This window comes from Palaemon carinicauda, chromosome 16 (genome assembly GCF_036898095.1).
Source record: "Palaemon carinicauda isolate YSFRI2023 chromosome 16, ASM3689809v2, whole genome shotgun sequence".
Classification (NCBI taxonomy): Eukaryota; Metazoa; Arthropoda; class Malacostraca; order Decapoda; family Palaemonidae; genus Palaemon; species Palaemon carinicauda.
In genome coordinates, this window is record NC_090740.1 from 1300978 (window position 1) to 1326578 (window position 25601).

The following is a 25601-nucleotide window of genomic DNA, read 5'->3' on the forward strand; positions in this document are numbered from 1 at the left end:
TTTGAGTTCACAACCCTCTCTCGGCTCGTCACAGTGGGGTGATACCTTAACATGTTGAAAGGGTTTGTGCATCGCCATGCTCAGCAAAGCTGTGCTAGTCAGGGCCACCCATGCACCCATACAAGGTTGGTTTGCTGTGAGCGATCAGACAAAAGTCTCCATCCATCACCTATCTGCAGTGGCCAGCATGGTGATGAAAACTGGTCAAACCCCAGACATGAATAAATACATGTCTGAGGTTTTTGTCGTACAGTGGACCAGAAACAACTGCATTTGTTGAGTTTTTTTTTATTTCTAAGTTTTTATAGTTTATATTTGATAGATCTAATCTAATGTTAATTTTCTTACAATATTTTATTTTAATTGGTCATTACTTCTCTTGTAGTTTATTTCTTTCCTTGTTTCCTTTCCTCATTGGGATGTTTTTCCTTGTTGGAGCCCTTGGGCTTACAGCATCCTGCTTTTCCAGTTAGGGTTGTAGCTTAGCTTTTAGTAATAATAGTAATAATAACACTTTGGTATGCCAAATAGTATAACTATTATTTCCATCTCCTCTTCGATACTAGTTATTATGGTCAGTCGTAGTTCCATTTTGGGAATCCAAATTGGGATTTTCAGATTAATAGATATCTTTTTCTGCCTGTGCTATGCATTTTTGTGTTAAATGTTCAAGGGGTTTATTTACTATGTGAAACAGATCCTTATTCCAATTTTTTCAATATTAATCTTACCCGATAATCATGTAGCTGTCAACTCCGTTGCCCGACAGAAATCTACGGACGGGATACGCCAGCGATCGCTATACAAGAGGGGGGTGTACTCACCAGCGCCATCTGTGGTCAGGTACTGCAGTACTTCTTGTCAACACCACCTCAATTTTTCCTCTGTCGTGCCGCCGGCAAGACCTACATGGATACGCTGTTGATTTTGGAGTCTTTGTTCACGGTTTTGGTGAAGTATTGCTCTGAAATTTAGCCTTCGCTATACAGGAAGCTTTTCCCTTAGCTTAGATAGCTTTTGGATTGATTTTGATTAATGGTATAACGATCTTTGCTTTAATTTGGAAACCCCCCTTGACTGTTCTCTAATTCAAGATGTCCGACCATTCTCAAGCTCCTAGACAAAGACGATGTAGTGTTAGGACTTGTAATAGGCGTCTTCCGAAGGCCTCGGTTGATCCTCACACCGTTTGTTCCGACTGTAGGGGAAAATCCTGTCAGTTGGAAGATCGATGTGAGGAATGTGCCGGGCTTTCGGAATTCGATTTTAATGAATTCCTCAAGTATACGGCTAAGTTAGAGAGGGAGAGAGTTAGGAGGAGTTCTTCTCGCTCTTTGGTTTATTCCTCCCCCCATGATCCTCAACCTTTTCCTTCCCCTGTAGTGGTGACCCCCGAACCTATTACTAGTGCTCAGCCTGATATGTCGGATGTGTTACGTGCCATTCAGGCTTTAGGTGATAAGGTGGAGTCTGTAGTGAGTGACCACAAATTTCTCTTGGCAGATGTCAAGGAACTTAAAGTGAAAAGTGCAGTGGGAAGTGGTAGTGCCAGTGCTGTGCCTAGTGTCAGTGTCAGTGTTGCGCATGAGGATACTTCTGTGCGTGCCAGTCGTCCTCCCAGTCCGGGACCTCTTGCAAGCTCCCAAGCCCAGGGGAGAAGCAATGTCGAAGGGCAAAAGGGTTCGGCAGGCCTTGATCGGCGCACAGTAGTATCCTCAGTGGTTGCGGGCGTATCTTATAGAGATCGTCACTTCCACTCTCAGACGATTGAGCCCTTAATTTCCTCGTCTGCGGAAGAAGTTTCCGGGAGGAAACGCTGGACCCAGGTCTCAAGGCCTCTTAAGCGTAAGGTCCAGACCGAGCGAGTCCAACAGCCCAGATGTAGCCACTGGGCCAGTTCGGACTCGCCGCAGTCATCTGATGGCTGCACCCCTCCTAAGAGAGGTAAAGCGATGCCTCAACAGGCCTCTGCCCCAACTTCTGTTGATCCCAAGTTGGCTATGCTGCAGACTATGCAGTCGCAGCTTGCGGTGTTGATGCAGGAGTTTCAGGCAGAGAAGGTTAGCACACCTCCTCTTGCGAGCGCTCCTCCACCTCTGCGCAGTCCACCCTGCCAGACGTATGATGTTGAGGTTCCTCAACCTGCCTCCATGCGTGAGCTGCCGCATTGGGAGTTGCCAGATACCAGCGCTGTGCAGCAACCTCCACTTTCCTTGAGGCAGGAGCCTCTTGCTATGCGGCAACCTCCTCAACACTTGAGGCAGGAGCCTTATGCTTTGCAGCAACCTCCTCTACCCTTGAGGCAGGAGCCTCATGCGTTGCGACAACCTCCTCCATCCTCGAGGCAGCAACCTCTTGCGTTGCGGCAACCTCCACCATCCTTGAGGCAGCAACCTCAACTCTTGCGGCAGCCACCTCAACTCTTGAGGCAAGAACCTCAACTCTTTAGGCGAGAACCTCAACTCTCGAGGCAAGCACCTCAACTCTTGAGGCAAGAACCTCAACTCTTGAGGCAAGAACCTCAACTCTTGAGGCAAGAGCCTCTCTCTGCGCAGCCTCCTCCTCAACCCTTGAGGCAGGCGCAACTCTTGAGGCAGGAACCTCATGCTATGAGGCAGCCACCTCAACGCATGCAGCAACCGCATTCTTCACAGCATGAGCCTCTTCCCATTCAACATGAACCGCAGACTATGCAGCATGAGCCTCATGCCTTACAGCATTCGCTTCTCACCTCGCTTGCTCCTCAGACCCCCGCAGAACCTCCTTCATCCCAGCCTCATGACTTTGTCATTACCAGCCCTCATCCTCTTCAGCAGAGACTTGATGATGAATCCGCAAGTGCGCATGCACCCGTTCTTCAGGATTCAACCATTCAGCATACCGCTTTATCGTTACCTCTCGCTTCTCAACCCTCAGGTGATGAGGTTTCTGAGGATGAAGCTGCTCACCTGGATGATCCTTCTTCTGATGTGGAGGAACCCAAGTCGTTGCCACCCTCCATTGACTTTCGTAAGGTCCTGACTCTGTTCAGAGAGTTATACCCTGAACACTTTGTTTCTGCTACCCCTCGTTCTCCTCCATCCGAGTTTTCTCTAGGCATGCAGCCTATTAAGTCTGCCTACACTAAGCTTGTCTTCGCTAGATCATCAAAGAGAGCTTTGAGAATTTTAGGGGATTGGTTGCAGTCCAAGCAGCAACTGGGAAGGACGTCTTTTATGTTTCCTCCTCCTAAGCTGACTTCTAAGTCGGGCGTCTGGTATGCCACGGGAGAGGAACCAGGCTTGGCGATCCCTGCCTCTGCCCAGGCTGACTTCTCAAGTTTGGTTGACTCTCCCCGTAGGTCGGCTATGAGACGCTCTAAGGTCTGCTGGACCTTTTCTGATCTGGACCACTTCTTGAAGGGAGTCTTTCGCGCCTTTGAAATTTTTAATTTCCTCGACTGGTGCCTGGGGGCCTTGAGCAAGAAGACTGCCCCTTCTGACAAAGACTCGGCCATGCTGATCATGTCCTGTATGGACAAAGCAATTCGCGATGGTTCTGGCGAACTTGCTTCTATTTTTGTCTCGGGAGTCTTCAAGAAAAGGGAACAACTTTGCTCCTTCCTTTCTACTGGTATCACCTCTTGCCAGAGGTCACAGTTACTGTTTGCTCCTCTCTCCAAGTTCCTGTTTCCTGAGGATCTAATCAAAGAGATGGCTGCGGCTCTTATACAGAAGGATACGCATGACCTCGTGGCCTCTTCAGCACGTAAGGCTAAGGTTGTACCTTCAGTACCGAGAACTTACCGCACCCCAGTGGCTGATACACCTGCTACCAGATTTATTCCGCCCTTTCGTGGCAGAGCCCCCAGCCGAGGAAGTACCCGCCCAGACGGTCACAGGGGCAGGTCCAAGAAAGGTGCCAAGTCCACGAAAAGCAAGCATTGACTCCTCCTCTCCAGACAGCTGTAGGAGCCAGACTCAAGACCTTCTGGCAAGCCTGGGAAAGAAGAGGTGCAGACGCTCAGTCTGTCAAGTGGCTAAGGGAGGGTTACAGAATTCCGTTCTGCCGCAATCCCCCTCTGACCACTTCTCCCATCAACCTCTCTCCCAACTACAAGGAAAAGGACAAGAGGCTAGCGTTACATCAAGAGGTGTCGCTCCTGTTACAGAAGGAGGCAGTGGTGATAGTCCGGGATCATCAATCCCCGGGCTTTTACAACCGTCTCTTCCTGGTGGCCAAGAAGACAGGAGGTTGGAGACCGGTGCTGGACGTCAGTGCGCTCAATGCTTATGTCACCAAGCAGACGTTCACTATGGAGACGACGAAGTCGGTCCTAGCAGCGGTCAGGCAGGAGGACTGGATGGTCTCGTTGGATCTGAAAGACGCCTACTTTCACGTTCCCATCCATCCAGACTCCCAACCTTTTCTGAGATTCGTCTTTGGAGAGGTTGTGTACCAATTCCAAGCCCTGTGTTTTGGCCTAAGCACGGCACCTCTGGTGTTTACGCGACTGATGAGGAATATTGCGAAATTCCTTCACTTGGCGGACATCAGAGCCTCCCTTTATTTAGACGACTGGCTTTTAAGAGCCCCCACAAGTCGTCGCTGTCTGGAGAGTCTCAGATGGACTTTGGATTTGACCAAGGAACTGGGTCTATTGGTCAATTTAGAGAAGTCCCAGCTTGTTCCTTCCCAAACCATCGTTTACCTGGGAATGGAGATTCAGAGTCAAGCTTTTCGGGCTTTTCCGTCGGCCCCAAGAATCAACCAAGCCCTAGAGTGCATCCTGAGCATGCTGAAGAAGAACAGATGCTCGGTGAGACAGTGGATGAGTCTAACAGGGACTCTGTCATCGTTAGCCCTGTTCACCGAGTTAGGGAGACTCCACCTCCGCCCCCTTCAGTACCATCTAGCAGCTCACTGGGACAAGGATATGACGCTCGAGGCGGTCTCTATTCCTGTTACCAAAGAGATGAGGACTACTCTAATGTGGTGGAAGAGCAACATCCTTCTCAAGGAGGGTCTCTCTTTAGCTGTTCAGACCCCCGATCTTCATCTCTACTCGGACGCATCAGACTCGGGCTGGGGCGCGACCTTGGACGGACAGGAATGCTCGGGGACATGGAACAAGGAACAGGAAACGCTTCACATCAATTGCAAGGAGTTGTTGGCAGTACATCTGGCCTTAATGAACTTCAAGTCCCTCCTGCTAAACAAGGTGGTGGAGGTGAACTCCGACAACACCACAGCCTTGGCGTACATCTCCAAGCAGGGAGGGACTCATTCGAGGAAGCTGTTCGAGATAGCAAGGGACCTCCTCATTTGGTCAAGAAGTCGAAAGCTCACGCTGGTAACGAGATTCATTCAGGGCAATATGAATGTCTCGGCAGATCGCCTCAGCAGGAAGGGTCAAGTCATCCCCACAGAATGGACCCTTCACAAGAACGTGTGCAACAGGCTTTGGGCCTTGTGGGGTCAGCCAACGATAGATCTGTTCGCTACCTCGATGACCAAGAGGCTCCCATTGTACTGTTCCCCGATCCCAGACCCGGCAGCAGTTCACGTGGATGCTTTTCTGCTGGATTGGTCCCACCTCGATCTGTATGCATTCCCGCCGTTCAAGATCATCAACAGAGTTCTTCAGAAGTTCGTCTCTCACGAAGGGACACGGCTGACGTTGGTTGCTCCCCTTTGGCCTGCAAGAGAATGGTTCACAGAGGTACTGCAATGGCTGGTCGACGTTCCCAGGACTCTCCCTCTAAGAGTGGACCTTCTACGTCAACCTCACGTAAAGAAGGTACACCCAAGCCTCCACGCTCTTCGTCTGACTGCCTTCAGACTATCGAAAGACTCTCTAGAGCTAGAGGCTTTTTGAAGGAGGCAGCCAGAGCGATTGCCAGAGCAAGGAGGATATCCACTCGCAGAGTCTATCAATCCAAGTGGGAAGTCTTCCGAAGCTGGTGCAGAGCCAATGCAGTTTCCTCTACCAGTACCACTGTAACCCAAGTTGCTGACTTCCTGTTACATCTTAGGAATGTTAGATCTCTTTCGGCTCCTACGATCAAGGGGTACAGAAGTATGTTGGCAGCAGTTTTCCGCCACAGAGGCTTGGATCTTTCCTCCAACAAAGATCTACAGGACATCCTTAGGTCTTTTGAGACCTCTAAAGAACGTCGCTTGTCCACTCCAGGCTGGAATCTAGACGTAGTCCTAAGGTTCCTTATGTCACCTAGATTTGAACCTCTCCAGTCAGCCTCTTTCAAAGACCTTACTCTCAAAACTCTTTTCCTCGTCTGCCTTGCAACAGCCAAAAGAGTTAGTGAGGTTCACGCCTTCAGCAGGAACATAGGATTCACATCTGAAACAGCTACATGTTCCTTACAGCTCGGTTTTTTGGCAAAAAATGAACTTCCTTCACGTCCTTGGCCTAGATCGTTCGAAATTCCTAGCCTTTCCAACATGGTGGGTAACGAACTAGAGAGAGTTCTTTGCCCTGTCAGAGCTCTAAAGTACTATCTTAAAAGGTCAAAGCCTATACGAGGGCAATCAGAGGCCTTATGGTGTGCCATTAAGAAACCTTCGATGCCTATGTCCAAGAACGCAGTTTCTTATTACATAAGGCTTCTGATTAGAGAAGCTCATTCTCACATGAAGGATGAAGACCTTGCTTTGCTGAAGGTAAGGACACACGAAGTGAGAGCTGTGGCTGCTTCAGTGGCCTTCAAACAGAACCGTTCTCTGCAGAGTATTATGGATGCAACCTATTGGAGGAGCAAGTCAGTGTTTGCATCATTCTATCTCAAAGATGTCCAGTCTCTTTACGAGAACTGCTACACCCTGGGACCATTCGTAGCAGCGAGTGCAGTAGTAGGTGAGGGCTCAACCACTACATTCCCTTAATCCCATAACCTTTTTTTAACCTTTCTCTTGAATGCTTTTATTGTTGTTTTGGGTTGTTACGGTGGGCTAAGAAGCCTTCCGCATCCTTGTTGATTTGGCGGGTGGTCAATTCTTTCTTGAGAAGCGCCTAGGATAGAGGTTGTGTTGAGGTCCTTTAGTATGGGTTGCAGCCCTTTATACTTCAGCACCTTAGAGTTGTTCAGCCTCCTAAGAGGACCGCTGCGCTCAGTAAGGAAGACGTACTTATTAAAGGCAGAGTAATGGTTCAAGTCGACTTCCTTACCAGGTACTTATAATTTCATTTGTTATTTTGAATAACTGATAATATGAAATACGGGATACTTAGCTTCTTGATTAACATGTACACTGGTTTTCACCCACCCCCCTGGGTGTGAATCAGCTACATGATTATCGGGTAAGATTAATATTGAAAAATGTTATTTTCATTAGTAAAATAAATTTTTGAATATACTTACCCGATAATCATGATTTAATTGACCCACCCTTCCTCCCCATAGAGAACCAGTGGACCGAGGAAAAATTGAGGTGGTGTTGACAAGAAGTACTGCAGTACCTGACCACAGATGGCGCTGGTGAGTACACCCCCCTCTTGTATAGCGATCGCTGGCGTATCCCGTCCGTAGATTTCTGTCGGGCAACGGAGTTGACAGCTACATGATTATCGGGTAAGTATATTCAAAAATTTATTTTACTAATGAAAATAACATGTTTCACATTTTGAGGGCAGTATTGTTCTTTAGACAATCTTTGTACGGATTGTGTTAGCTTATCAGTCCCTCTTATGGGAAATAATGTCCATCTTATGGCTGACCAAGTTATAGAGTAAATGACTCCCAACTTAAAATGTGTCCGTTACTTCAGGAGAAAATTCAGAAAAGTCTCAGCTAGTAGAATTTAGTGGCGATGGTGATACTGCTCAAGCAATTACCGAGCTCTCCCGGCTTGGTGTTAGTGAGCCTCAATAGTATATTACTAACCTAAGGCCAACTCATCAATGGTTCTAGTGTACCAATTAGTTAAGGTTCTCATGGTACACAGTACATTATAGTTGATAACCTCCTCGTGAGCCTCACTCTCAACTTACTTCAGGGCCTTCTATTGCAAAATTCTCGCTTTTCCATTACCCCGTCGGTATAGAAGACCAGGCTGGTAGTCTGATTCCTAATATCCATCTTTCTTTTATTATGTACGTCATCATCAAGTACGGGGTGTTCGATGTCGAACGGCCGTGGCCCTCTGCACAAAACATCTCCATTCATTCCGGTCTTGAGCCTTCCTTTCCAACTCCACCATCGTTAGCCCGCACATCTCCTTGATATTGTCACTCAATGTAGTTTTAGGCCTCCCTTTTGTTCTTGTACCATAGACTGATCCAATTAGTAGCGTTCTTTCCAGAGTATTGTTTCCGAACCTGTACGTACCGTATATGAAAAATGTACTAAATGTAGCATGTTCTATTAAATCCAACTGCTGATCTGATCAGCATTCAGTAGGGTAGGCTTCATGATGCGTGATTGTACGTGCTGTACTTGGTCGTCTTTTCTGTGTCCAGCATCGAGATAGCCCACTTTCTGCCCTGTGTTCCTTTAGTATTTGCCTTATCTTTAGTGTGTGTGATACTAGGAACTCATGGCTCTAAATCAGGTTTCAAGTGAAGCGTTGACTCAAAGGGTGAAAAAAGGTCTTGCCAAGTGTAGCTCTTGGTACAGAAGGCAGAAATTCTCAATTTAATTGAGGATAAGAATTTTTATGGTGAGGTTAAACACAATATGGGGAGAATGAGTGCTGTTAAAAGATTGGTGATACAATAAACCATTGTTATGGTCCATTGCACTGCTAAAGTCAGTGCATTGATATGCAACAAGGTTTTATTTAAGACAGAGACGTCATTAAACGTATAGATAGAGAATATGATGAAAATAAGGAAACCAATTCACTTGACCTTGTTATGAAAAAGGCCTTAAGTCTGCATAAAGATTTATATGGTAGAATAAGTGTAGCTCCTGGATGATAAATGAATCCTTTTCCAAAAGGAATTGGTTGATGAATTTTAGAAGATATGTATTGATAAAGTATCAAAATTACCATAGAATCTATATCTATATATAGAAACAGCACAATCATATCCAGCAAGGTTTACAGAAATTATTGAAGAATGTGAATACAATTGAGAGGAGTTTTCTGGAAAAAAGAACTAGCATGACCTGTATTCACTTTATGATTCTCTTGGGAAAGAAATCATTTTCTATAACTTTCTTTTGTCACTACGCGGCATACAAACCCACATCCTGTATTTAAGGAGATTAATTCAGTGCAAACTAATCGGTTTGTATGGCTAGGAAAAATACAAAATACCTGAAAAGTTTTTGATATTGCTTTTTAAAGATGCAATATTAATTGTGGAAAGCACTTGGCTTCCCGACAATATGCAAAATCCATTACTGATCATCTAAACTGTTTTTTTTTTTAATAAAGTACTCCTTACATAATCATTGGAGGTTCCACCGAAGAGAAGGAGCTATTAATGAACAAGAAATATGGCTAATCTTTTTCTAATTCACAAAAAGTTGCACTAGCTATTGGTATGAGAGGTGAATAGAAATGATGATAAAACATGAATATCAAATGAGAATGAAACCCTGCAGGAAATAAAGATGTATTCACAGATGTGCGGAAAAACAAAGAATACGTGTGAGAATTGAGAACTGTCAGATCTGCAAAAGCAGGCTTACTAAGCACTTACTGTCACTCAGGAGTAACTGAATAAGTAATAGATTTGTAATTAATTCAAATTCCAATTCCATATAATGTAATATCTAATATTCCAATTCTGGTTAAAACCATGTAAATGACCTTTACCAATCTGTTTTTGTACGTTTTTATGTTTCCATAAATTTAGGCTTCTGCTGTAAGTTGTTTTGGTAATAATTTCAAACCTATTTTAAAGCTTAGCAGTTATTCTTGCTGGAACTGCAGTAAATCCAGCCTTTTCAGTCCATGTTGGCAGTCCTATTATCTGAAACTTGTTTCCTTGCATTACAGCTTGCGCGGTATAGGGTCAGCTGCTCTAGATATGTGTTATGTAGCTGCAGGTTGGGGTGAGGCCTTTTTTCACTTTGGATTGTGCTGTTGGGACATGGCTGCAGGATATCTCATAGTCAGAGAGGCCGGGGGGGTTGTGATTGACACTGCAGGTTGGTAGCATCGTTGCTAACTAAACAAAAAAACTCACTATAGTCCATTTCTTTTATCGAGGCAGATTTGCACCTACTCGCAACGGTGCCCTTTTAGCTCGGAAAAGTTTCCTGATTGCTGATTGGTTAGAATTATCTCCCCCAACCAATCAGCGATCCGGAAACTTTTCCGAGCTAAAAGGGCACTGCTGCGAGTCAGTGCAAATATGCATCGCTAAAAGAAATGGACTATAGTGTGTTTTAATCGTGGTTTTCAAATTAATTTTGCTTGTAAGGTGTTTTGCATGTTTGTTTTCACAAAATAACCCCAGAATTTAAGAGCACCATAAAAGTTGCTAATGGAATTAGAAATTACACTGCAATGTGTAGAACATGTCTTGCACTACCGTTATTATAGCCTCGTAGTACGCTTCGTAATTTGGAAGCAATAGGCAGTGCATGGGTGGCATTTTCTGTGCTTGTCTGGTGAAGGGAGAAAATTCTAAATATGCAGAAGCTTTCTTTTTTTATACGATGATATTTCAGATTATTTTGCTGGGTCCTCATGATAAAATTGGGTGCTGGGTATCTGTACTCTTGGCATTGCTGTACCGTGTCCTATTTTTATGTTGCAGAATTTTAAAGGGATTTGATCCTGTGAACCTGCTTATTTCTGGGCTCCGACCTGTGCCGCCCAGTGAAATGCTCCTTTAGCATCATTTCTAAGGTATATAACTGCTAAATGAGGAGTTATATACCTTAGAAATGATGCTAAAGGAGCATTTCACTGGGCGGCACAGGTCTCTCGCCCAGAAATAGATTTTTCCTTCGTCAAAATCCCTTTTATAGATTTTTGGCTGATGGTCAAAATATATTGTTGCCAAAGAGCTTTCCAGAATATCTGTAATTGTTCTCTTGAAAAGCTCAAAATGCGAGTTGCTGAAATTCCGCAACTTATATACATCCGGAGATACAAAACACAAATCCAACTGAAAATAACAAAGATAAGATAAAGAAATACTGTAATGAAACAATTTTATATCATTTAATACAGTAAGAAAAACAACAATTGTAATAACCTGATATCTATTTCCTATGAAACCCGAATATTTGCTGACTTTTGTAGCTGGAAATTATAGGCATGGGATTCACGTTAGGCCTACCCTAGGCCAAATTTTAATAAAAATTGACTTAAAAACAGCTTCTTGTAACCAATTAGCCCTTTTACCCCCAGGCTCTTTGGAAATTTCCAACCCTTAGCCCTCAGGGGGTTATTTTTTCCCAGCACATTTTGCAGTATGTTTTTTTTAAATTGCTCTAACAGCCTTAATTTTTGTCATAGAGAAGTCAGGTTGGTCTCATTCTCTTGGAAAATGCCTGAATTTTCTCGAAAAATTATCAAAAATATGAAAAAAGAATTTTTTATAGCATTTTTTTGCAAGGACGTACCGGTACGTCCATGGGGGTAAAGGGATGGGTTTTATGAAACGTACCAGTACGTCCTTTGGGGGTAAAAGGGTTAAGTTTGTAAATTGAGGATCCTTTGTATATGAGAATAGTAATAGATATGCAAATACATGGAAGTTTTAGTAAGATTAGTACTGTTGTAGGTTTGTTAATATAGAGCATTACAGAGATTAATATGAATTATACTGTAATGTATTAATAAAAGAAAATCAAACTTTGATGAAAAAAGATTCTGCAAAAGAATATTGTTTTCCATTTTCAAAATTTGAAATATAGATTACTGCAGATTATCCTTTTCACATTAGAAAAAAAAAATTGAAAAAGGGCAGCAACAATAGTGCTTAATGTTATAATTTTTTTTTTTTTTTTTTTTTTTACAAATTTAAAATTGTCTTTTAAATACCGGTAGTACTACTTTATTTTATAATATTTTAATTTCTAATTCATATGTGCTGTATTAATAAATTATAAATAAATTATAAATAGAAAATAAAAGATTATTGCCATATTCAATTTGTTAGTTTTGCAAGAAATCAGCCTAAAAGTCAAATGAATATAGAACTAAATATGTCAATTAATTTTAAATATTTTCTTTTTTAAAGTTCCCACTTAAACTCAACGAAATTTGTTGGAATATATTTTAGAATAATTTCTAATTATCATTTCTTTTATCACAATTTCTACATAAAGGGGTACTCTATTAGAATTGAATAAGAAAAAAAAAAAAATATTAATGCAAGAACTAGCAATGTAAAATGTTGCAACAATAATTATACTTCCTCATCATCTCCTCCCATGCCTGTTGACGCAAAGGGGCTTAGTTAGATTTCACCAGTTGCCTCTATCTTGAGCTTTTAAATCATTGCTTCTCCATTCAAAATCTACATCAGGCTTGATAGTCCTCAGCCATGTAGGCCTGGATGTTTCAACTCTTCTAGTGCCTTGTGGAGCTCAATTGAAAGTTTGGTGAACTATTCTCTCTTGGGAGGGCAAAGAGCATACCCAAGCCATCTCCATCTACCCCTCACCATGATCTCATCCACATATGGCACTCGAGTAATCTCTCTTATAGTTTAATTTCTAATCGTGTCCAACCATTTAACTCCCATTATTCTCCTGAGGGCTTTGTTCTCAGATCTACAAAATCTGTTGGATATTGTTTCATTGTCATACCACGAGTAATGTCCATATAGTAATACCGATCTCACTAAACTGATATATAGCTTGATTTTTATATGTAGTTTCAGGCGATTTGATTTCCATATTTTACTTAACCTACCCATTGTTTGATTTGCTGTTTTCAATCTTTCATTAAACTCCAATTCTAAAGACTCTGTATTAGACGTCATAGTTCATCTCGTTTCTGTCCAACATCCCAGTTTCTCGGTTAGAAGAAAGAAGTCTTGATTGTGTGCCCCTTTGTTACCTCCCTCAACGAAGTTGGAAGGAGGTTATGTTTTCACCCGTTTGTTAGTTTGCCTGTGAGTGTGCTTGTTTGTTTGTAAACAGCTTCCTGGCCACAATTTTAATCATAATGAAACTACCTTTAAACCACCCCTCTCAGTCCTGGGCTGAAAGGTCAAAAGTTAAGGCTCTCCGACTGGAAGAAGGGGATGGGTGATCCTTGCCCCGTACCCTTGCCAATTCGTGCTGAATCAGTCTCCCTAATTATAGGACTCAGGTTTGTGTGGCTAGGAAAAATACAGAGTTTAAAGCAATCCCTTGTTAAAAAACTGCCTCGAAACTTTCACGTGAAAGATGGAAGTTTGAAACCATTCTTTATAAAGCAGCAGGTTTGCAGTCTTTTCTGTAAGAGGTAGCATTGAAAATAGCTCTGTAAACTTCCCTAGAAAAAGGGTTGCATTGAAACCATCCCAGGACAAAAGGATACTACTTTAATTTTACTATCCTGGGCCATCTAGATTATCCAAGCCTCAGCCTATACACCATTACTGCAACAAATACACTTTTATTTAAATTTCCTTTAGCATTATTTAAATCAGTGGTATTTGCAAGGCTAAAGTCTTTGCAATTATTTCTTGTTGAATCAGTGAACATAAATCTTTTCATAATTTATTCATCTTATTTTACTTCATTGTTGATCTTAACTTGGTTTAGTTTTTTGTATTTCTCTTCTATAGTTCTTTACTCCTTTCCATTTCATAACTGGGCGGCTTTCCCTAATTAGGACCTTTTGGTTTATAGCACTCTGCTTTTTAGGTTAAGATTGCATCTTGGCTTGTGATAATACTAATAACTTTAATATATTTAGTTTTTCTTTTGTATAATTAAAATCCTTCTTACATCCAAAACTATATTATGAAGAGTACTATCCTGTTTACTTACCAATATATCTCTTGTGGTCACACTGAAGCTATTCAGCAGAGTGTCACCATAATCAATGTAGTTTTTTGAGATTGCAGTGACTAAGTTAAATAAATGGTTTTTGGAATTTTAGGATATGCAAACTTAAAGTTTATATATTAGGAAGCATTCAAAATTTTTTGAAAATCTCAACATTTTCTAAATTGCTTTTGTGCTCAGAAAGATTTCTCCTTTTTTCCCGAGCCCTTTTGCATTTAATGATTGTGTTAAAAGTAAAGTTTTGCAGATGGATTCTAGTTTTATACCACAGAACTGAATATTGTATTATTATATTTCATTGAAAAGGTGACGGTGCTGCAAATTATGATCGAGATTTCTCCTTGTTCCATGTCAGAATGAACTTTGTATTTTCCCTCATCCTTTTTTACACTACAAAAGCTGCTACCTAATTTTGAAATGTTTGTGTCTATATTAGAAACTTTAGGTGCGTTCCTAACAGCGCACGATGCACTTCACAGAGATTACATCATTTTTAGTAATATGTGTATTTTATGAATCACCCACCTTGTTTCTGTAAGTTATGGTAAGGGATTGCTACAGCATGCAACATTAAGCACTGCCCACATTGCAAGGTTTTTGTACTTTTTTCCGTTGCTTGTTTTTCTATAGATTACGTGCCGTGGGATCGTGTGCACTGAACATGTGTTATGTAGCCACGGGAGGTGGCGATGCCTACTATGAATTTGGGATTCATGCATGGGATACGGCAGCGGCTTATTTGGTGGTGAAAGAGGCAGGGGGAGTCATTATTGACACCGAGGGTAGGTTCACCTGACTAATATCAATACAGTACTGTATCTTAGTTTGTGTAAGATCGTAGTTCACTTAATTAACCCTTTTACCCCCAGGCTCTTTGGAAATTTCCAACCCTTAACCCCCAGGGGGTTATTTTTTTTCCCAGCACATTTTGCAGTATATTATTTTTAAATTGCTCTAGCAGCCTTAATTTTTGTCAGAGAGGTCAGGTTGGTCTAAATCTCTTGGAAAATGCCTGAATTTTCTCAAAAAAGTATCAAAAATATGAAAAAAAAAAATTTATAGCATTTTTTTGCAAGGACGTACCGGTACGTCCATGGGGGTAAAGGGATGGGTTTTGTGAAACGTACCAGTACGTCCTTTGGGGGTAAAAGGGTTAATAAAAGAGTTTACAGAGGAAGTGGTGGCTAACATCATATTCATTGATTTAAAGTCAGGTTTGGGTTAGTTTCCTTCTCTTTAATTACAAATTGGGATGATTGAGGGAGCATATAGTTCATACATTGTACTAACTATTTTTTGACACATGCCTATCTTTTTGTACCTCAGGATTTCAAACAAACCAACTTTTTCAATATTAATCTTACCCGATGATCATGTAGCTGTCAACTCTGTTGCCCGACAGAAATCTACGGTCGGGATACGCCAGCGATCGCTATACAGGGGGGGGTGTACACAACAGCGCCATCTGTGAGCAGGTACTCAAGTACTTCTTGTCAACAAGAACTCAATTTTTCCTCTGTCGTGCCACCGGCTAGACCTACTTGGATACGCTGTTGATTCTGGAGTTATTGTTCACGATTTGGTGATGTATTTGCTCTAGAGTTTAGCCTTCGCTATTCAGGAAGCTTTATCATTAGCTTAGCAAGCTTTTGGAATTAATTTGATTTAATTATGGTGACGAAGAGCGTATGGACTCTCTTTCACTTTTAAATGGCCGACTCTTCCCTTAGACGGAAGTGTTGGTGTCGAAGAGAGTATAGACTCTCTTTCACTTTAACAAAGTTATAGATTTATTTTATATCTCTCCGCCATTTATAGGCCTCTTCGATTATCTTTCCATTTATTATAAACTTATAAAATTAATTTTTATGTTTGTTTATATGCGACCTTTCCTAATAGTAGGCGGTCCTTACTTGGAACCGAAGTTAATTAACATTGAGCCCGTCATATCGTTTTTCCTGTTAAGAATTTATGCTATTTTAATTTTAATGTTTTTGAAAGAATTTCTTTGATAGTCTCGTACTGTTTTCAAAGTTGAACTAACGTTTTGTTTAGTCTCCGCAGTTGTTGACGTTCAGAACGTTCAACTTGCGCTCTATCGTTACGATAGAGAGAGAGTATTCACGGTTTCACGTTGCAGTAAGAGTAAACCGATTCTAGCGTTTCGTTCATTCTTTCTTAGCTTAAATGGTTTTAATTCTAATAAAGGAACTTTTTATTTGGGAAACCTTTCAGTTTTTTTCCTTTAACAAATAATATGTTTTAACGACATATATAATTGGGCTCATCTCTCAGGTTCTAAGTCTAGAGAGAGAGAGAGAGAGATAGAGACGGAGGGAGAGAGAGGAGGATAAACGTTTCGTTCAAGCGGGTAACGTTGTTCTCATTTTTTTGCTCTTCTCCCTAGTCGCTATAGGGGAAGAAGGTAAAACGTTTCTAGAGTTTTATTCTTGTTCCCAGGCTTTATGCGGTGAGAGATTTTGAATGTAGTTTATTTGATCTAGTGTTTAGTCTCTTTTTCAGCCACTGAATTCTTTATCTTTCATTATGTTTTTCTGTTACATTGTAATACTGTTTTCGCAATTACTACCTTTTAATGAAGGATAGGATTGCGTGTTTCAGGTACAAACCACTTAAAGTTTCGAGTTCAGTGTAATAAGTGCAAACAGAAAATCAAAAGTGATAAAGTGATATGCGCAAAGTGTTACAGTGTTACGTTCGAGGGTTCGTTTGTTCGTGCCAGTTGTTCACCTAGTCCGATACCTCTTACAAGCTCCCAAGCCCAGGGGAGAAGTAATGTCGAAGGACTTATGGGTTCCACAGGTCTTGATCGACGAACAAACGTTTCCCTCCGTGTTTTCGGGTGTATCTACACACGTTGCCGACGTGATCACCCCACCCACACAAAGACGAGAGAGCCCATTTATTCCTCGTCTGCGGAAGAGGTTTCTCGCAGAAACCATGGACCAAATCTTGCAGCTTTTAAGTGCAAGTCGGTCCCTTCCGCGCAAGTCCAACGGCCTAGGTGTAGCCACTGGGTCAGTTCGGACTCGCTGCAGTACGACAACTGCACACCTCCCAAGAGAGGTAAGGTGGTTCCGCAACAGGCAGTAACTCCGTCTGTTGCCGCACCAGCTGTTTTAGACCCTCAGTCACAACGGACGGTAGCTCCGTTTGTTGTTGTCTTTCATAGACCCTAGTGGTCCATGCTGCAGACTATACAGTCTCAGCTTGCTCCTTCATGCAGGAGTATCGTGCTGGAAGGTTGACAATGCACCTGTTAACCTACAACCTGCCGAGGTTGTGCGCTCAGCAGATACTGCGGCTGCCTGCTCCCACCCTCCACCCGTGAGAGCTCCACCACCGATGCGCAGTCCACCCTGCCAGACGCATGTTCTTGCTGCACCATCTGCTAACATGCGTGAGCTACCGCATCAGCAGTGGGAAGGTTCTGTAGAGCTGCCGGGTTCCAGCACTATGCGGCTTTCTCCGCAGCCCATGCAGCATGCTCTGCATACCTTACAGCATGCTCTGCATACCTTACAGCATGCTCTGCATACCTTACAGCATGCTCTGCATACCTTACAGCATGCTCCGCATACCATGCAGCATGAGCCGCATACCTTACAGCATGCTCAGCATACCATACCGCATGCTCCTCAACCCACCGCAGCCCCTCCCACGCACCAGCACTCTGCTTTTGTTGTTGCCAGCTCCCACACTCCGACTGCGGAGAAGGTTGACTATGCACCCCTTGGCCTACAGCCTGCCACGGTTGTGCACCCGGCATGACTGCCTGCTCCCTCACTCTTGTTGTGAGAGCTCCTCCACGCATGCTGACTCCCACAGACACACGGAGCACTCCGTTGCCGTGCGTGAGCTACCACAAGCTGCCGTGTTTTGACACGGTGTGTCAGCCTCCGCAACACTCTGTGGTTACCGCCACTCGCCCGCAGCAAACTTGTCAGTCAGGAGTTGAGGCTTCCCCACACAGCTTTGGTTGTTGCCAACTCACAGACTGTCAAACAGTTACATGACGTTGCCTTCTGGTGTGCTACTAATACACCAGTGCTGTATGTCCTCACGCACCTGTTGGGGTTGACAGTTCAGTTTTTGACAGTTCACAGACTGTCAAGCAGTTTCATAACGTTGCCTTCTGGTCTGCTGCTTATGCACCAGTGAAACCCTCACTGAGATAACCTAGCTTTTCTCGGACATGGTTCCTGTAGATGAGAAAATGCTGTTCTCCCTCCTTCTGATATTCCCTTGAGGACTCTGTCATTTGGAGAGGAGCCTTAAGCTGCTTAGCCTCCTATGGACTTTAATTAAAGCATAACATGCTTCCAGGGAGGGTAAATGGTTCCGCTTCAGTCGCTAACCCCGTCTGTTGCCACACCTGCTCCCATAGACCTTGGGCTTTGTTGCAAGACATGCAGTCCAAGCTTAGTCCTTGATAGAGGATTTTTTACGGAGAAGAACCTTCTTGCCAACAACCTTCCTACCGGTTGGTTGTTCGCCCTGTTGACGCTGAGGTATCCTACTCACGTCCGCCAGTTGAGATGGTTCCTCCACCGGTGCGACCCAGTGTCGATTGCCAGTCGCACGTTGACGTTAAGCGACTCTCGGAGGTGGTTGTGGACGTTCAGTGTGTCACTGGGAAGACGTTCAACAACCTGCAGAGGTGACTTGTTGTGACGCAGTGCGGCAACCTCAGCAACCCGTTAAGGGGTTGTCTGCACAACCCAGACAGTCTAGACAGTTTCGGGTTGTCGCTGTACTTCCTCGCTTCCCCATGGTTGACAGTTCACAGACTGTGTAGCAGTACCATGATCTTGTGTTCGGCTCCGTCACGCATCCACCAGTGCGACCGGATTCAGCGAGTCAGACGTTGCCCACTCCGTTGCCGTTTCCTCATCAGTTTCGGATGAGGAACCCTCTGATGAGGACATGGCTGAACAAGACGATCAACCCCCAGCCCTGCTATCCATCCAGAAGATGCTGAAGAAGGAACACGGCCCTGTCAGGCTGTGGATGAGTCTGGTTAGGACACTGTCATCCGTGGTTCAATTGGTGTCACTTGGAAGACTACACCTCCGTCCTCTTCGGTTTCATCTAGCTCTTCACTGGAAAAGGACAAGACGCTAGAAGCGGTCTCGATCCCGGTTTCCGGAAGATAAGTCTGGTCTGACTTGATGAAAGGACTTTATCAACCTTTAATAGGGTTTTCCCCTGACTGTTCAGACTCCCAACCACGTTCTCTTCTCAGACGCATCGGACGTAGGCTGGGGTGCGACCTTAGGCGGTAGGGAATGCTCGGGATTATGGAACTCGAGTCAAAGGACAATGCATTTCACCTGCAAGAAGCTTCTGGCAGTACGTCTGACCTGGAAAAGCTTCAGGTCTCTCCTTCAAGGCAAAGTAGTGGAGGTGAACACGGACAACTCCCTGCTTTGATGTACATCTCCTAGCAAGGAGGGACCTACTCTCTGACATGGTACGAGTTCGCAAGTGACCTCCTCTCCTGTTCAACAGGTCTAGACTTTTCGCTAGTAACAAGTTTCTTCCAAGGCAACTTGAATGTCTTAGCAGATTGTCTCAGTAGGAAGGGACAATAATTCCAACATATTGGACCCTCCACAAGGATGTATGCAAGAGACTTTGGGTCACCTGGGGCCAGCCAACCATAGATCTCTTCGCAACCTCGATGTCCAAGAGGCTCTCTATACTTTGCTCACCTATCCCGGACCCAGCAGTAGTTCTTTTAGATGCCTTTATACTAGATTGGTCTCATCTAGATCTATATGCATTCCCTCCGTTCTAGATTGTCAACAAGGTACTGCAGAAGTTCGCCTCTCACGTTGGGACAAAGTTGACACTAGTTGCTTCCCTCTGGCCCGCGAGAGAATAACTTACCGAGGTACTTCGATGGCTAGTAGACGTTCCCAGAACTCTTCCCCTAAGGGTGGACCTGCTACGTCTGCCACGCGTAAGAAGGTACTCCAAGGCCTCCACGCTCTTCGTCTCACTGCCTTCAGAGTATCGAAAGACTCTCGAGAACTAGAGGTTTTTCGAAGGAGGCAACCAGAGCGATTGTTAGAGCAAGGAGAACATCCACCCTTAGAGTCTACCAATCGAAGTGGGGAATCTTCCTAAACTGGTGCAAGTCAGTATCCGTATCCTCGACCAGTACCTCTGTAACTCAAATAGCTGACTTCCTCTTATATCTAAGAAAAGAGCGATCTCTTTCAGCTCCCACTTTCAAGGGTTACAGAAGCATGTTGGCATCAGTCTTCCGTCACAGAGGCTTAGATCTTTTTAACAATAAAGATCTACAGGACCTCCTTAAGTCTTTTGAGACCACGAAGGAGCGTCGTTTGGTTACACCTGGTTGGAATTTAGACGTGGTTCTAAGATTCCTTATGTTAGACAGGGTCGAACCACTTCAATCAGCCTCCCTGAAAGATCTCACCTTTAAGACTCTTTTCCTGATATGCTTTACCGGCTAAAAGAGTCTGTGAGATTCATGCCTTCAGCAAGAACATCGGATTTTCATCCGAAACGGCTACATGTTCTACATCTTGGTTTTCTAGCCATACACGAGCTGCCTTCTCGGCCTTGACCAATATCGTTCGTTATTCCAAACTTATCGATATGGTTGGAAAGGAACTAGAAAGAGTATTATGTCCTGTAGAGCTCTTAAGTTCTATTTTAAAAACCTTTATGAGGCCCGTCTGAAGCTTTATGGTGTTCAGTTAAGAATTCATCTTTGCCTATGTCAGAGAATTCTTTATCCTATTATTTTCAGACTGTTAATACGAGAAGCTCATTCCCTTCTGAATGAGGAAGACCAAGCTTGGCTGAAGGTAAGGTCACACGAAGTTAGAGCTATCACAACTTCCGTGACCTTTTAATAAAATAGATCTCTGCAAAATATTTTCAACGCAACCATTTGGAAAAGCTATCAGTGTTCGCGTCTTTTATCTTAAGGATGTCCAGTCTCTTTACGAGAACTGCTACACTCTGGGACCATTCGTAGCAACGAGTGCAGTAGTGGTGGGGGCTCCACCACTACAATTCCCTAATTCCAGAACCTTTTTAATCTTTCTCTTGAAATATTTCTGGGTTGTCCGGAAGGCTAAGAAGCCTTCCGCATCCTGGTTGATTTGGCGGGTGGTCAAATTCTTTCTTGAGAAGCGCCTAGATTAGAGGTTGTGATGAGGTCCTTTAGTATGGGTTGCAGCCCTTAATACTTCAGCACCTAGGAGTCACTCAGCATCCTAAGAGGATCGCTAGGCTCAGTAAGGAAGACGTACTTAAAAAGGCAGAGTAATGGTTCAAGTCGACTTCCTTACCAGGTACTTATTTATTTTATGTTTGTTATTTTTGAATAACGGCTAAAATAAGATACGGGATACTTAGCTTCTTTGTTAACATGTATGCTGGTCTCCACCCACCACCCTGGGTGTGAATCAGCTACATGATCATCGGGTAAGATTAATATTGAAAAATGTTATTTTCATTAGTAAAATAAATTTTTGAATATACTTACCCGATGATCATGAATTTAAGGACCCGCCCTTCCTCCCCATAGAGAACCAGTGGACCGAGGAGAAAATTGAGTTCTTGTTGACAAGAAGTACTTGAGTACCTGCTCACAGATGGCGCTGTTGTGTACACCCCCACCTGTATAGCGATCGCTGGCGTATCCCGACCGTAGATTTCTGTCGGGCAACAGAGTTGACAGCTACATGATCATCGGGTAAGTATATTCAAAAATTTATTTTACTAATGAAAATAACATTTTAATATCTAACCTGCCTCATCAATAGTATATGACCTAATTAGCCACATTAATAGTTTCAGATTAATGAATGAAAAAGTCTCTATACAGTGAATACGGTGTGGCTTATTTTTTCACCGATAACAAATTTATTTTTCCAGGTACAGTATTATTTCGGGTACTTTACTACCTCTGCCGTTTTCGCGTTAATTTTTAACGTTTTATAGGAAGTAGTTTTTAATTTCCTTCTGTAATAATTTTAATCAGTACAGTGTAATTAACATTTGTTCCAACACGAATACTTACCTCGAACTACTTTCTTAGGGTCGCGACGTGTAAACACGTCGCCCTCGTTCTCTATCGATCCTTTGTGTGCGTTCTAAGTGTCCCACAAAACACTGGGTAAGCACACGGGTGGAAGGTGAACACACAGGAACACCCAGGAAAAGTACACAGGAAAACACAAGTTACCACGCGGGGAACACGTGGGACACTTAGAACGCACACAAAGGATCGATAGAGAACGAGGGCGACATGTTTACACGTCGCGACCCTATGAAAGTAGTTCTCGGTAAGTATGTTAGGAAAAATAAAAATTACTTAAAATTTTTGATTTTGGTTTGATTTTTTGTTTAACAGTTGTATGTAGTATATTGTCCACTGTACAGGTCACCATTTGTATTGATGTGTTGCTGGTAATCAGGATGGTTTTTATCCTTCAAAGAGAAAGGGGAGAGCATGCCTTGAATGACAGCATATCGCTACCTCATTGCAAGAGGGTCGTAACTCCAAATTCCTGATTTTTCAGGAGACGCATTTGAAAGTTGCTAAGTCCTATGAATTTGATCATGTTTCACAATCTTCTTAGTGCCATCTCTCGGCCGCTAATTCACCTAGATTTACGACTCTTTTACCAAAAGATGCAGAATCAATTCGGTAATCTTGTACACCATATAACTCAAAATTAGCTAATTTGGAGTTACGACCCTCTTGCAATGAGGTAGCGATATGACCTCAATAACCACTTAGGTTGAGTCAGGCGTGTTCTGGTTTTAACTTCAGAAGACAAATTGATTTATTGTTCATACGGTAAATTCTAATCGCCCTTAATCCTCACACGTACCTTCAATCCCTTTGCAGCAATGCCAGAGGTGTATGTAGAGTCATTGTTTCTTGGATGTTGAGTCTTTATTCTCATCCAAATTCTCTAGCTTCATTGCACATGGGTTAGACTGCCCAATAGTTATGTACAGTACTTAGGGTTGATCTTGAACCTTGCAAACATCTTAGGGTGTCCTAGTTTACTTTCCAAGACAAGGTAAAGAGTGTCTCGTATTAACCCTTTTACCCCCAGGCTATTTGGAAATTTCCAACCCTTAACCCCCAAGGGGTTATTTTTTTTCCAGCACATTTTGCAGTATATTTTTTTGAAATTGCTCTATCAGCCTTAATTTTTGTCATAGAGAGGTCAGGTTGGTCTCATTCTCTTGGAAAATGCCTGAATTTTCTCAAAAATCATCAAAAATATGAAAAAAAAAAATTATAGCATTTTTTTGCAAGGACGTACCGGTACGTCCATGGGGGTGAAGGGATGTCTTTTGTGAAATGTACCAGTACGTCCTTTGGGGGTAAAAGGGTTAACAAATTATTATTATTATTATTAGAAGCTAAGCTACAACCCTAGTTGGAAGATTCATAGACTGAAAACTATGTTGACAAGGAAGAAGGGAAAGCGGTACTCTGGGAAAATAAACCCATTTTAACACAAGTCAATTACAGTATATAAAACCAAACTTTTCTAAAGTAATCTTACCTTGACATAAATTTGGTATCAACCAAATTAGGGTAAAAACAACTTCCCAAAAAAATCTCAAATGAGGACAGAAATTGATAGATGGTCTAAGCTAACTCCTATATCTCCAAGATTAAATTTGTACCTAACTTGAAATATTAATTTGAGAAATACAGTATAAATTGTTCACTTCCATATAGCTATCCACTGAACCAAAGGTCCAACATTCATCAAAATTAAACGTAAATTTTCTCAAATAATTATTAGCAAATGCTGAAGCGCAACGCCCACTTGCCCACTTGGATACATTTAAAACTCTCTTCAAGGATAAATTTCTGGTATAATTCAAAGTAGTAGCCACTGCTCTAATATCATGACCTTTCTCTTTTAGATTTTGCATACAAGTTTCTTTTAACTTTTTAACCCTTTTACCCCCAAAGGACGTACTGGTATGTTTCGCAAAACTCATCCCTTTACCCCCATGGACGTACTGGTACGTCCTTGCAAAAAAATGCTATAAAAAAATTTTTTTTTCAAATTTTTGATAATTTTTTTGAGAAACTTCAGGCATTTTCCAAGAGAATGAGACCAACTTGACCTCTCTATGACAAAAATTAATGCTGTTAGAGCAATTTAAGAAAATATACTGCAAAATGTGCTGGGGAAAAAATAACCCCCTGGGGGTTAAGGGTTGGAAATTTCCAAAGAGCCTGGGGGTAAAAGGGTTAAGAACATCCATCTATAATAAGGTTCTTCTAAATGTATGAAAGCATTTTAAGAAAAATCCTGCAGGTTTACACACAACATAGAATAGTCTTTACCAACGCTGATATGTTTAGACCTCTTTTATGTATAATTTTGATTCTCTAACTGGTCTCAGAATATTCTCATCACCGTCATTTCTGAAATCCTTCATAAGAGGAGGAATGAGATAGGTACACGGTAACCTATTCACTCTTGAAATAATCATTAATTATTAAAAGCTAAAACAATGCTCTCCTATGATGGAACTGTGATAGCCCGTAACCTACTTTTAGCTTTAAACTGAAGCTAAGAAAAATCAATTTTCAATATTAATCTTACCCGATAATCATGTAGCTGTCAACTCCGTTGCCCGACAGAATTCTACGGAAGGGATACGCCAGCGATCGCTATACAAGAGGGGGGTGTACTCACCAGCGCCACCTGTGGCCAGGTACTGCAGTACTTCTTGTTGACACCACCTCAATTTTTCCTCTGTCGTGCCTCCGGCTAGACCTACATGGATACGCTGTTGATTCTGGAGTTTTTGCTCACGATTTGGTGATGTATTTGCTCTAGAGTTTAGCTTTCGCTATTCAGGAAGTTTTATCATTAGCTTAGCTAGCTTTTGGAATTAATTTGATTAATTATGGTGACGAAGAGAGTATGAACTCTCTTTCACTTTTAAATGGCCGACCCTTCCCTTAGACGGAAGTGTTGGTGTCTAAGAGAGTATAGACTCTCTTTCTTAATTTTGCTTAACAAAAGTTATAGATTTATTTTATATCTCTCCGCCTTTTATAGGCCTCTTCGATTAACTTCCTTTTATTATAAACTTATTAAAATTAATTTTTATATTTGTTTATATTCGACCTTTCCTAATAGTAGGCGGTCTTTTCTTGGTACCGAAGTTAATTAACATTGAGCCCGTCATTTCGGTTTTACCTGTTAACATATTATGCTATTTTAATGTTTTTGAAAGAATTTCTTTGATAGTCTCGTACTGTTTTCAAAGTTGAACAGAACGTTCAACTTGCGCTCTATCGTTACGATAGAGAGAGAATTTTCACGGTGTCACGTTGCAATAAGAGTAAACCGTTTCTAGCGTTTTGTTCATTCTTTCTTAGCTTAATGGTTTTAATTCTAATAAAGGAACTTTTTATTTGGGAAATCTTTCAGTTTTTTTCCTTTAACAATAATATGTTTTAACGATATATATGATTGGGCTCTTCTCTCAGGTTCTAAGTCAAGAGAGAGAGAGAGAGATAGAGACGGAGGGAGAGAGAGGAGGATAAACGTTTCGTTCAAGCGAGTAACGTTGTTATCGTTTTTGCTCTTCTCCCTAGTCTCTTTAGGGGAAGAAGGTAAACGTTTCTAGAGT

The 25601-nt window shown here is 42.4% G+C and overlaps 2 protein-coding genes across 5 annotated transcripts in view; both read left to right on the forward strand.

Annotated features, from left to right (window-relative positions):
• Positions 1 to 25601, forward strand: part of LOC137655613 (serine-rich adhesin for platelets-like) — a 488048-nt gene that overhangs the window by 40950 nt on the left and 421497 nt on the right. The gene's annotated exons all lie outside the window — the stretch shown is intronic.
• Positions 1 to 25601, forward strand: part of LOC137655606 (inositol monophosphatase 1-like) — a 41422-nt gene that overhangs the window by 6016 nt on the left and 9805 nt on the right. The window contains exons 5-6 of one of the 3 annotated variants that reach the window (XR_011046838.1): positions 9946 to 10097; positions 14538 to 14689. Coding sequence is in view for 2 of the 3 variants with exons in the window: in XM_068389510.1 (XP_068245611.1) it covers positions 9946 to 10097 (152 nt within the window). In the remaining variant the exon portion in view is untranslated. The remainder of the gene's footprint in view (positions 1 to 9945; positions 10098 to 14537; positions 14690 to 25601) is intronic. The other 2 variants (XM_068389510.1, XM_068389509.1) reach the window with 2 other exon arrangements.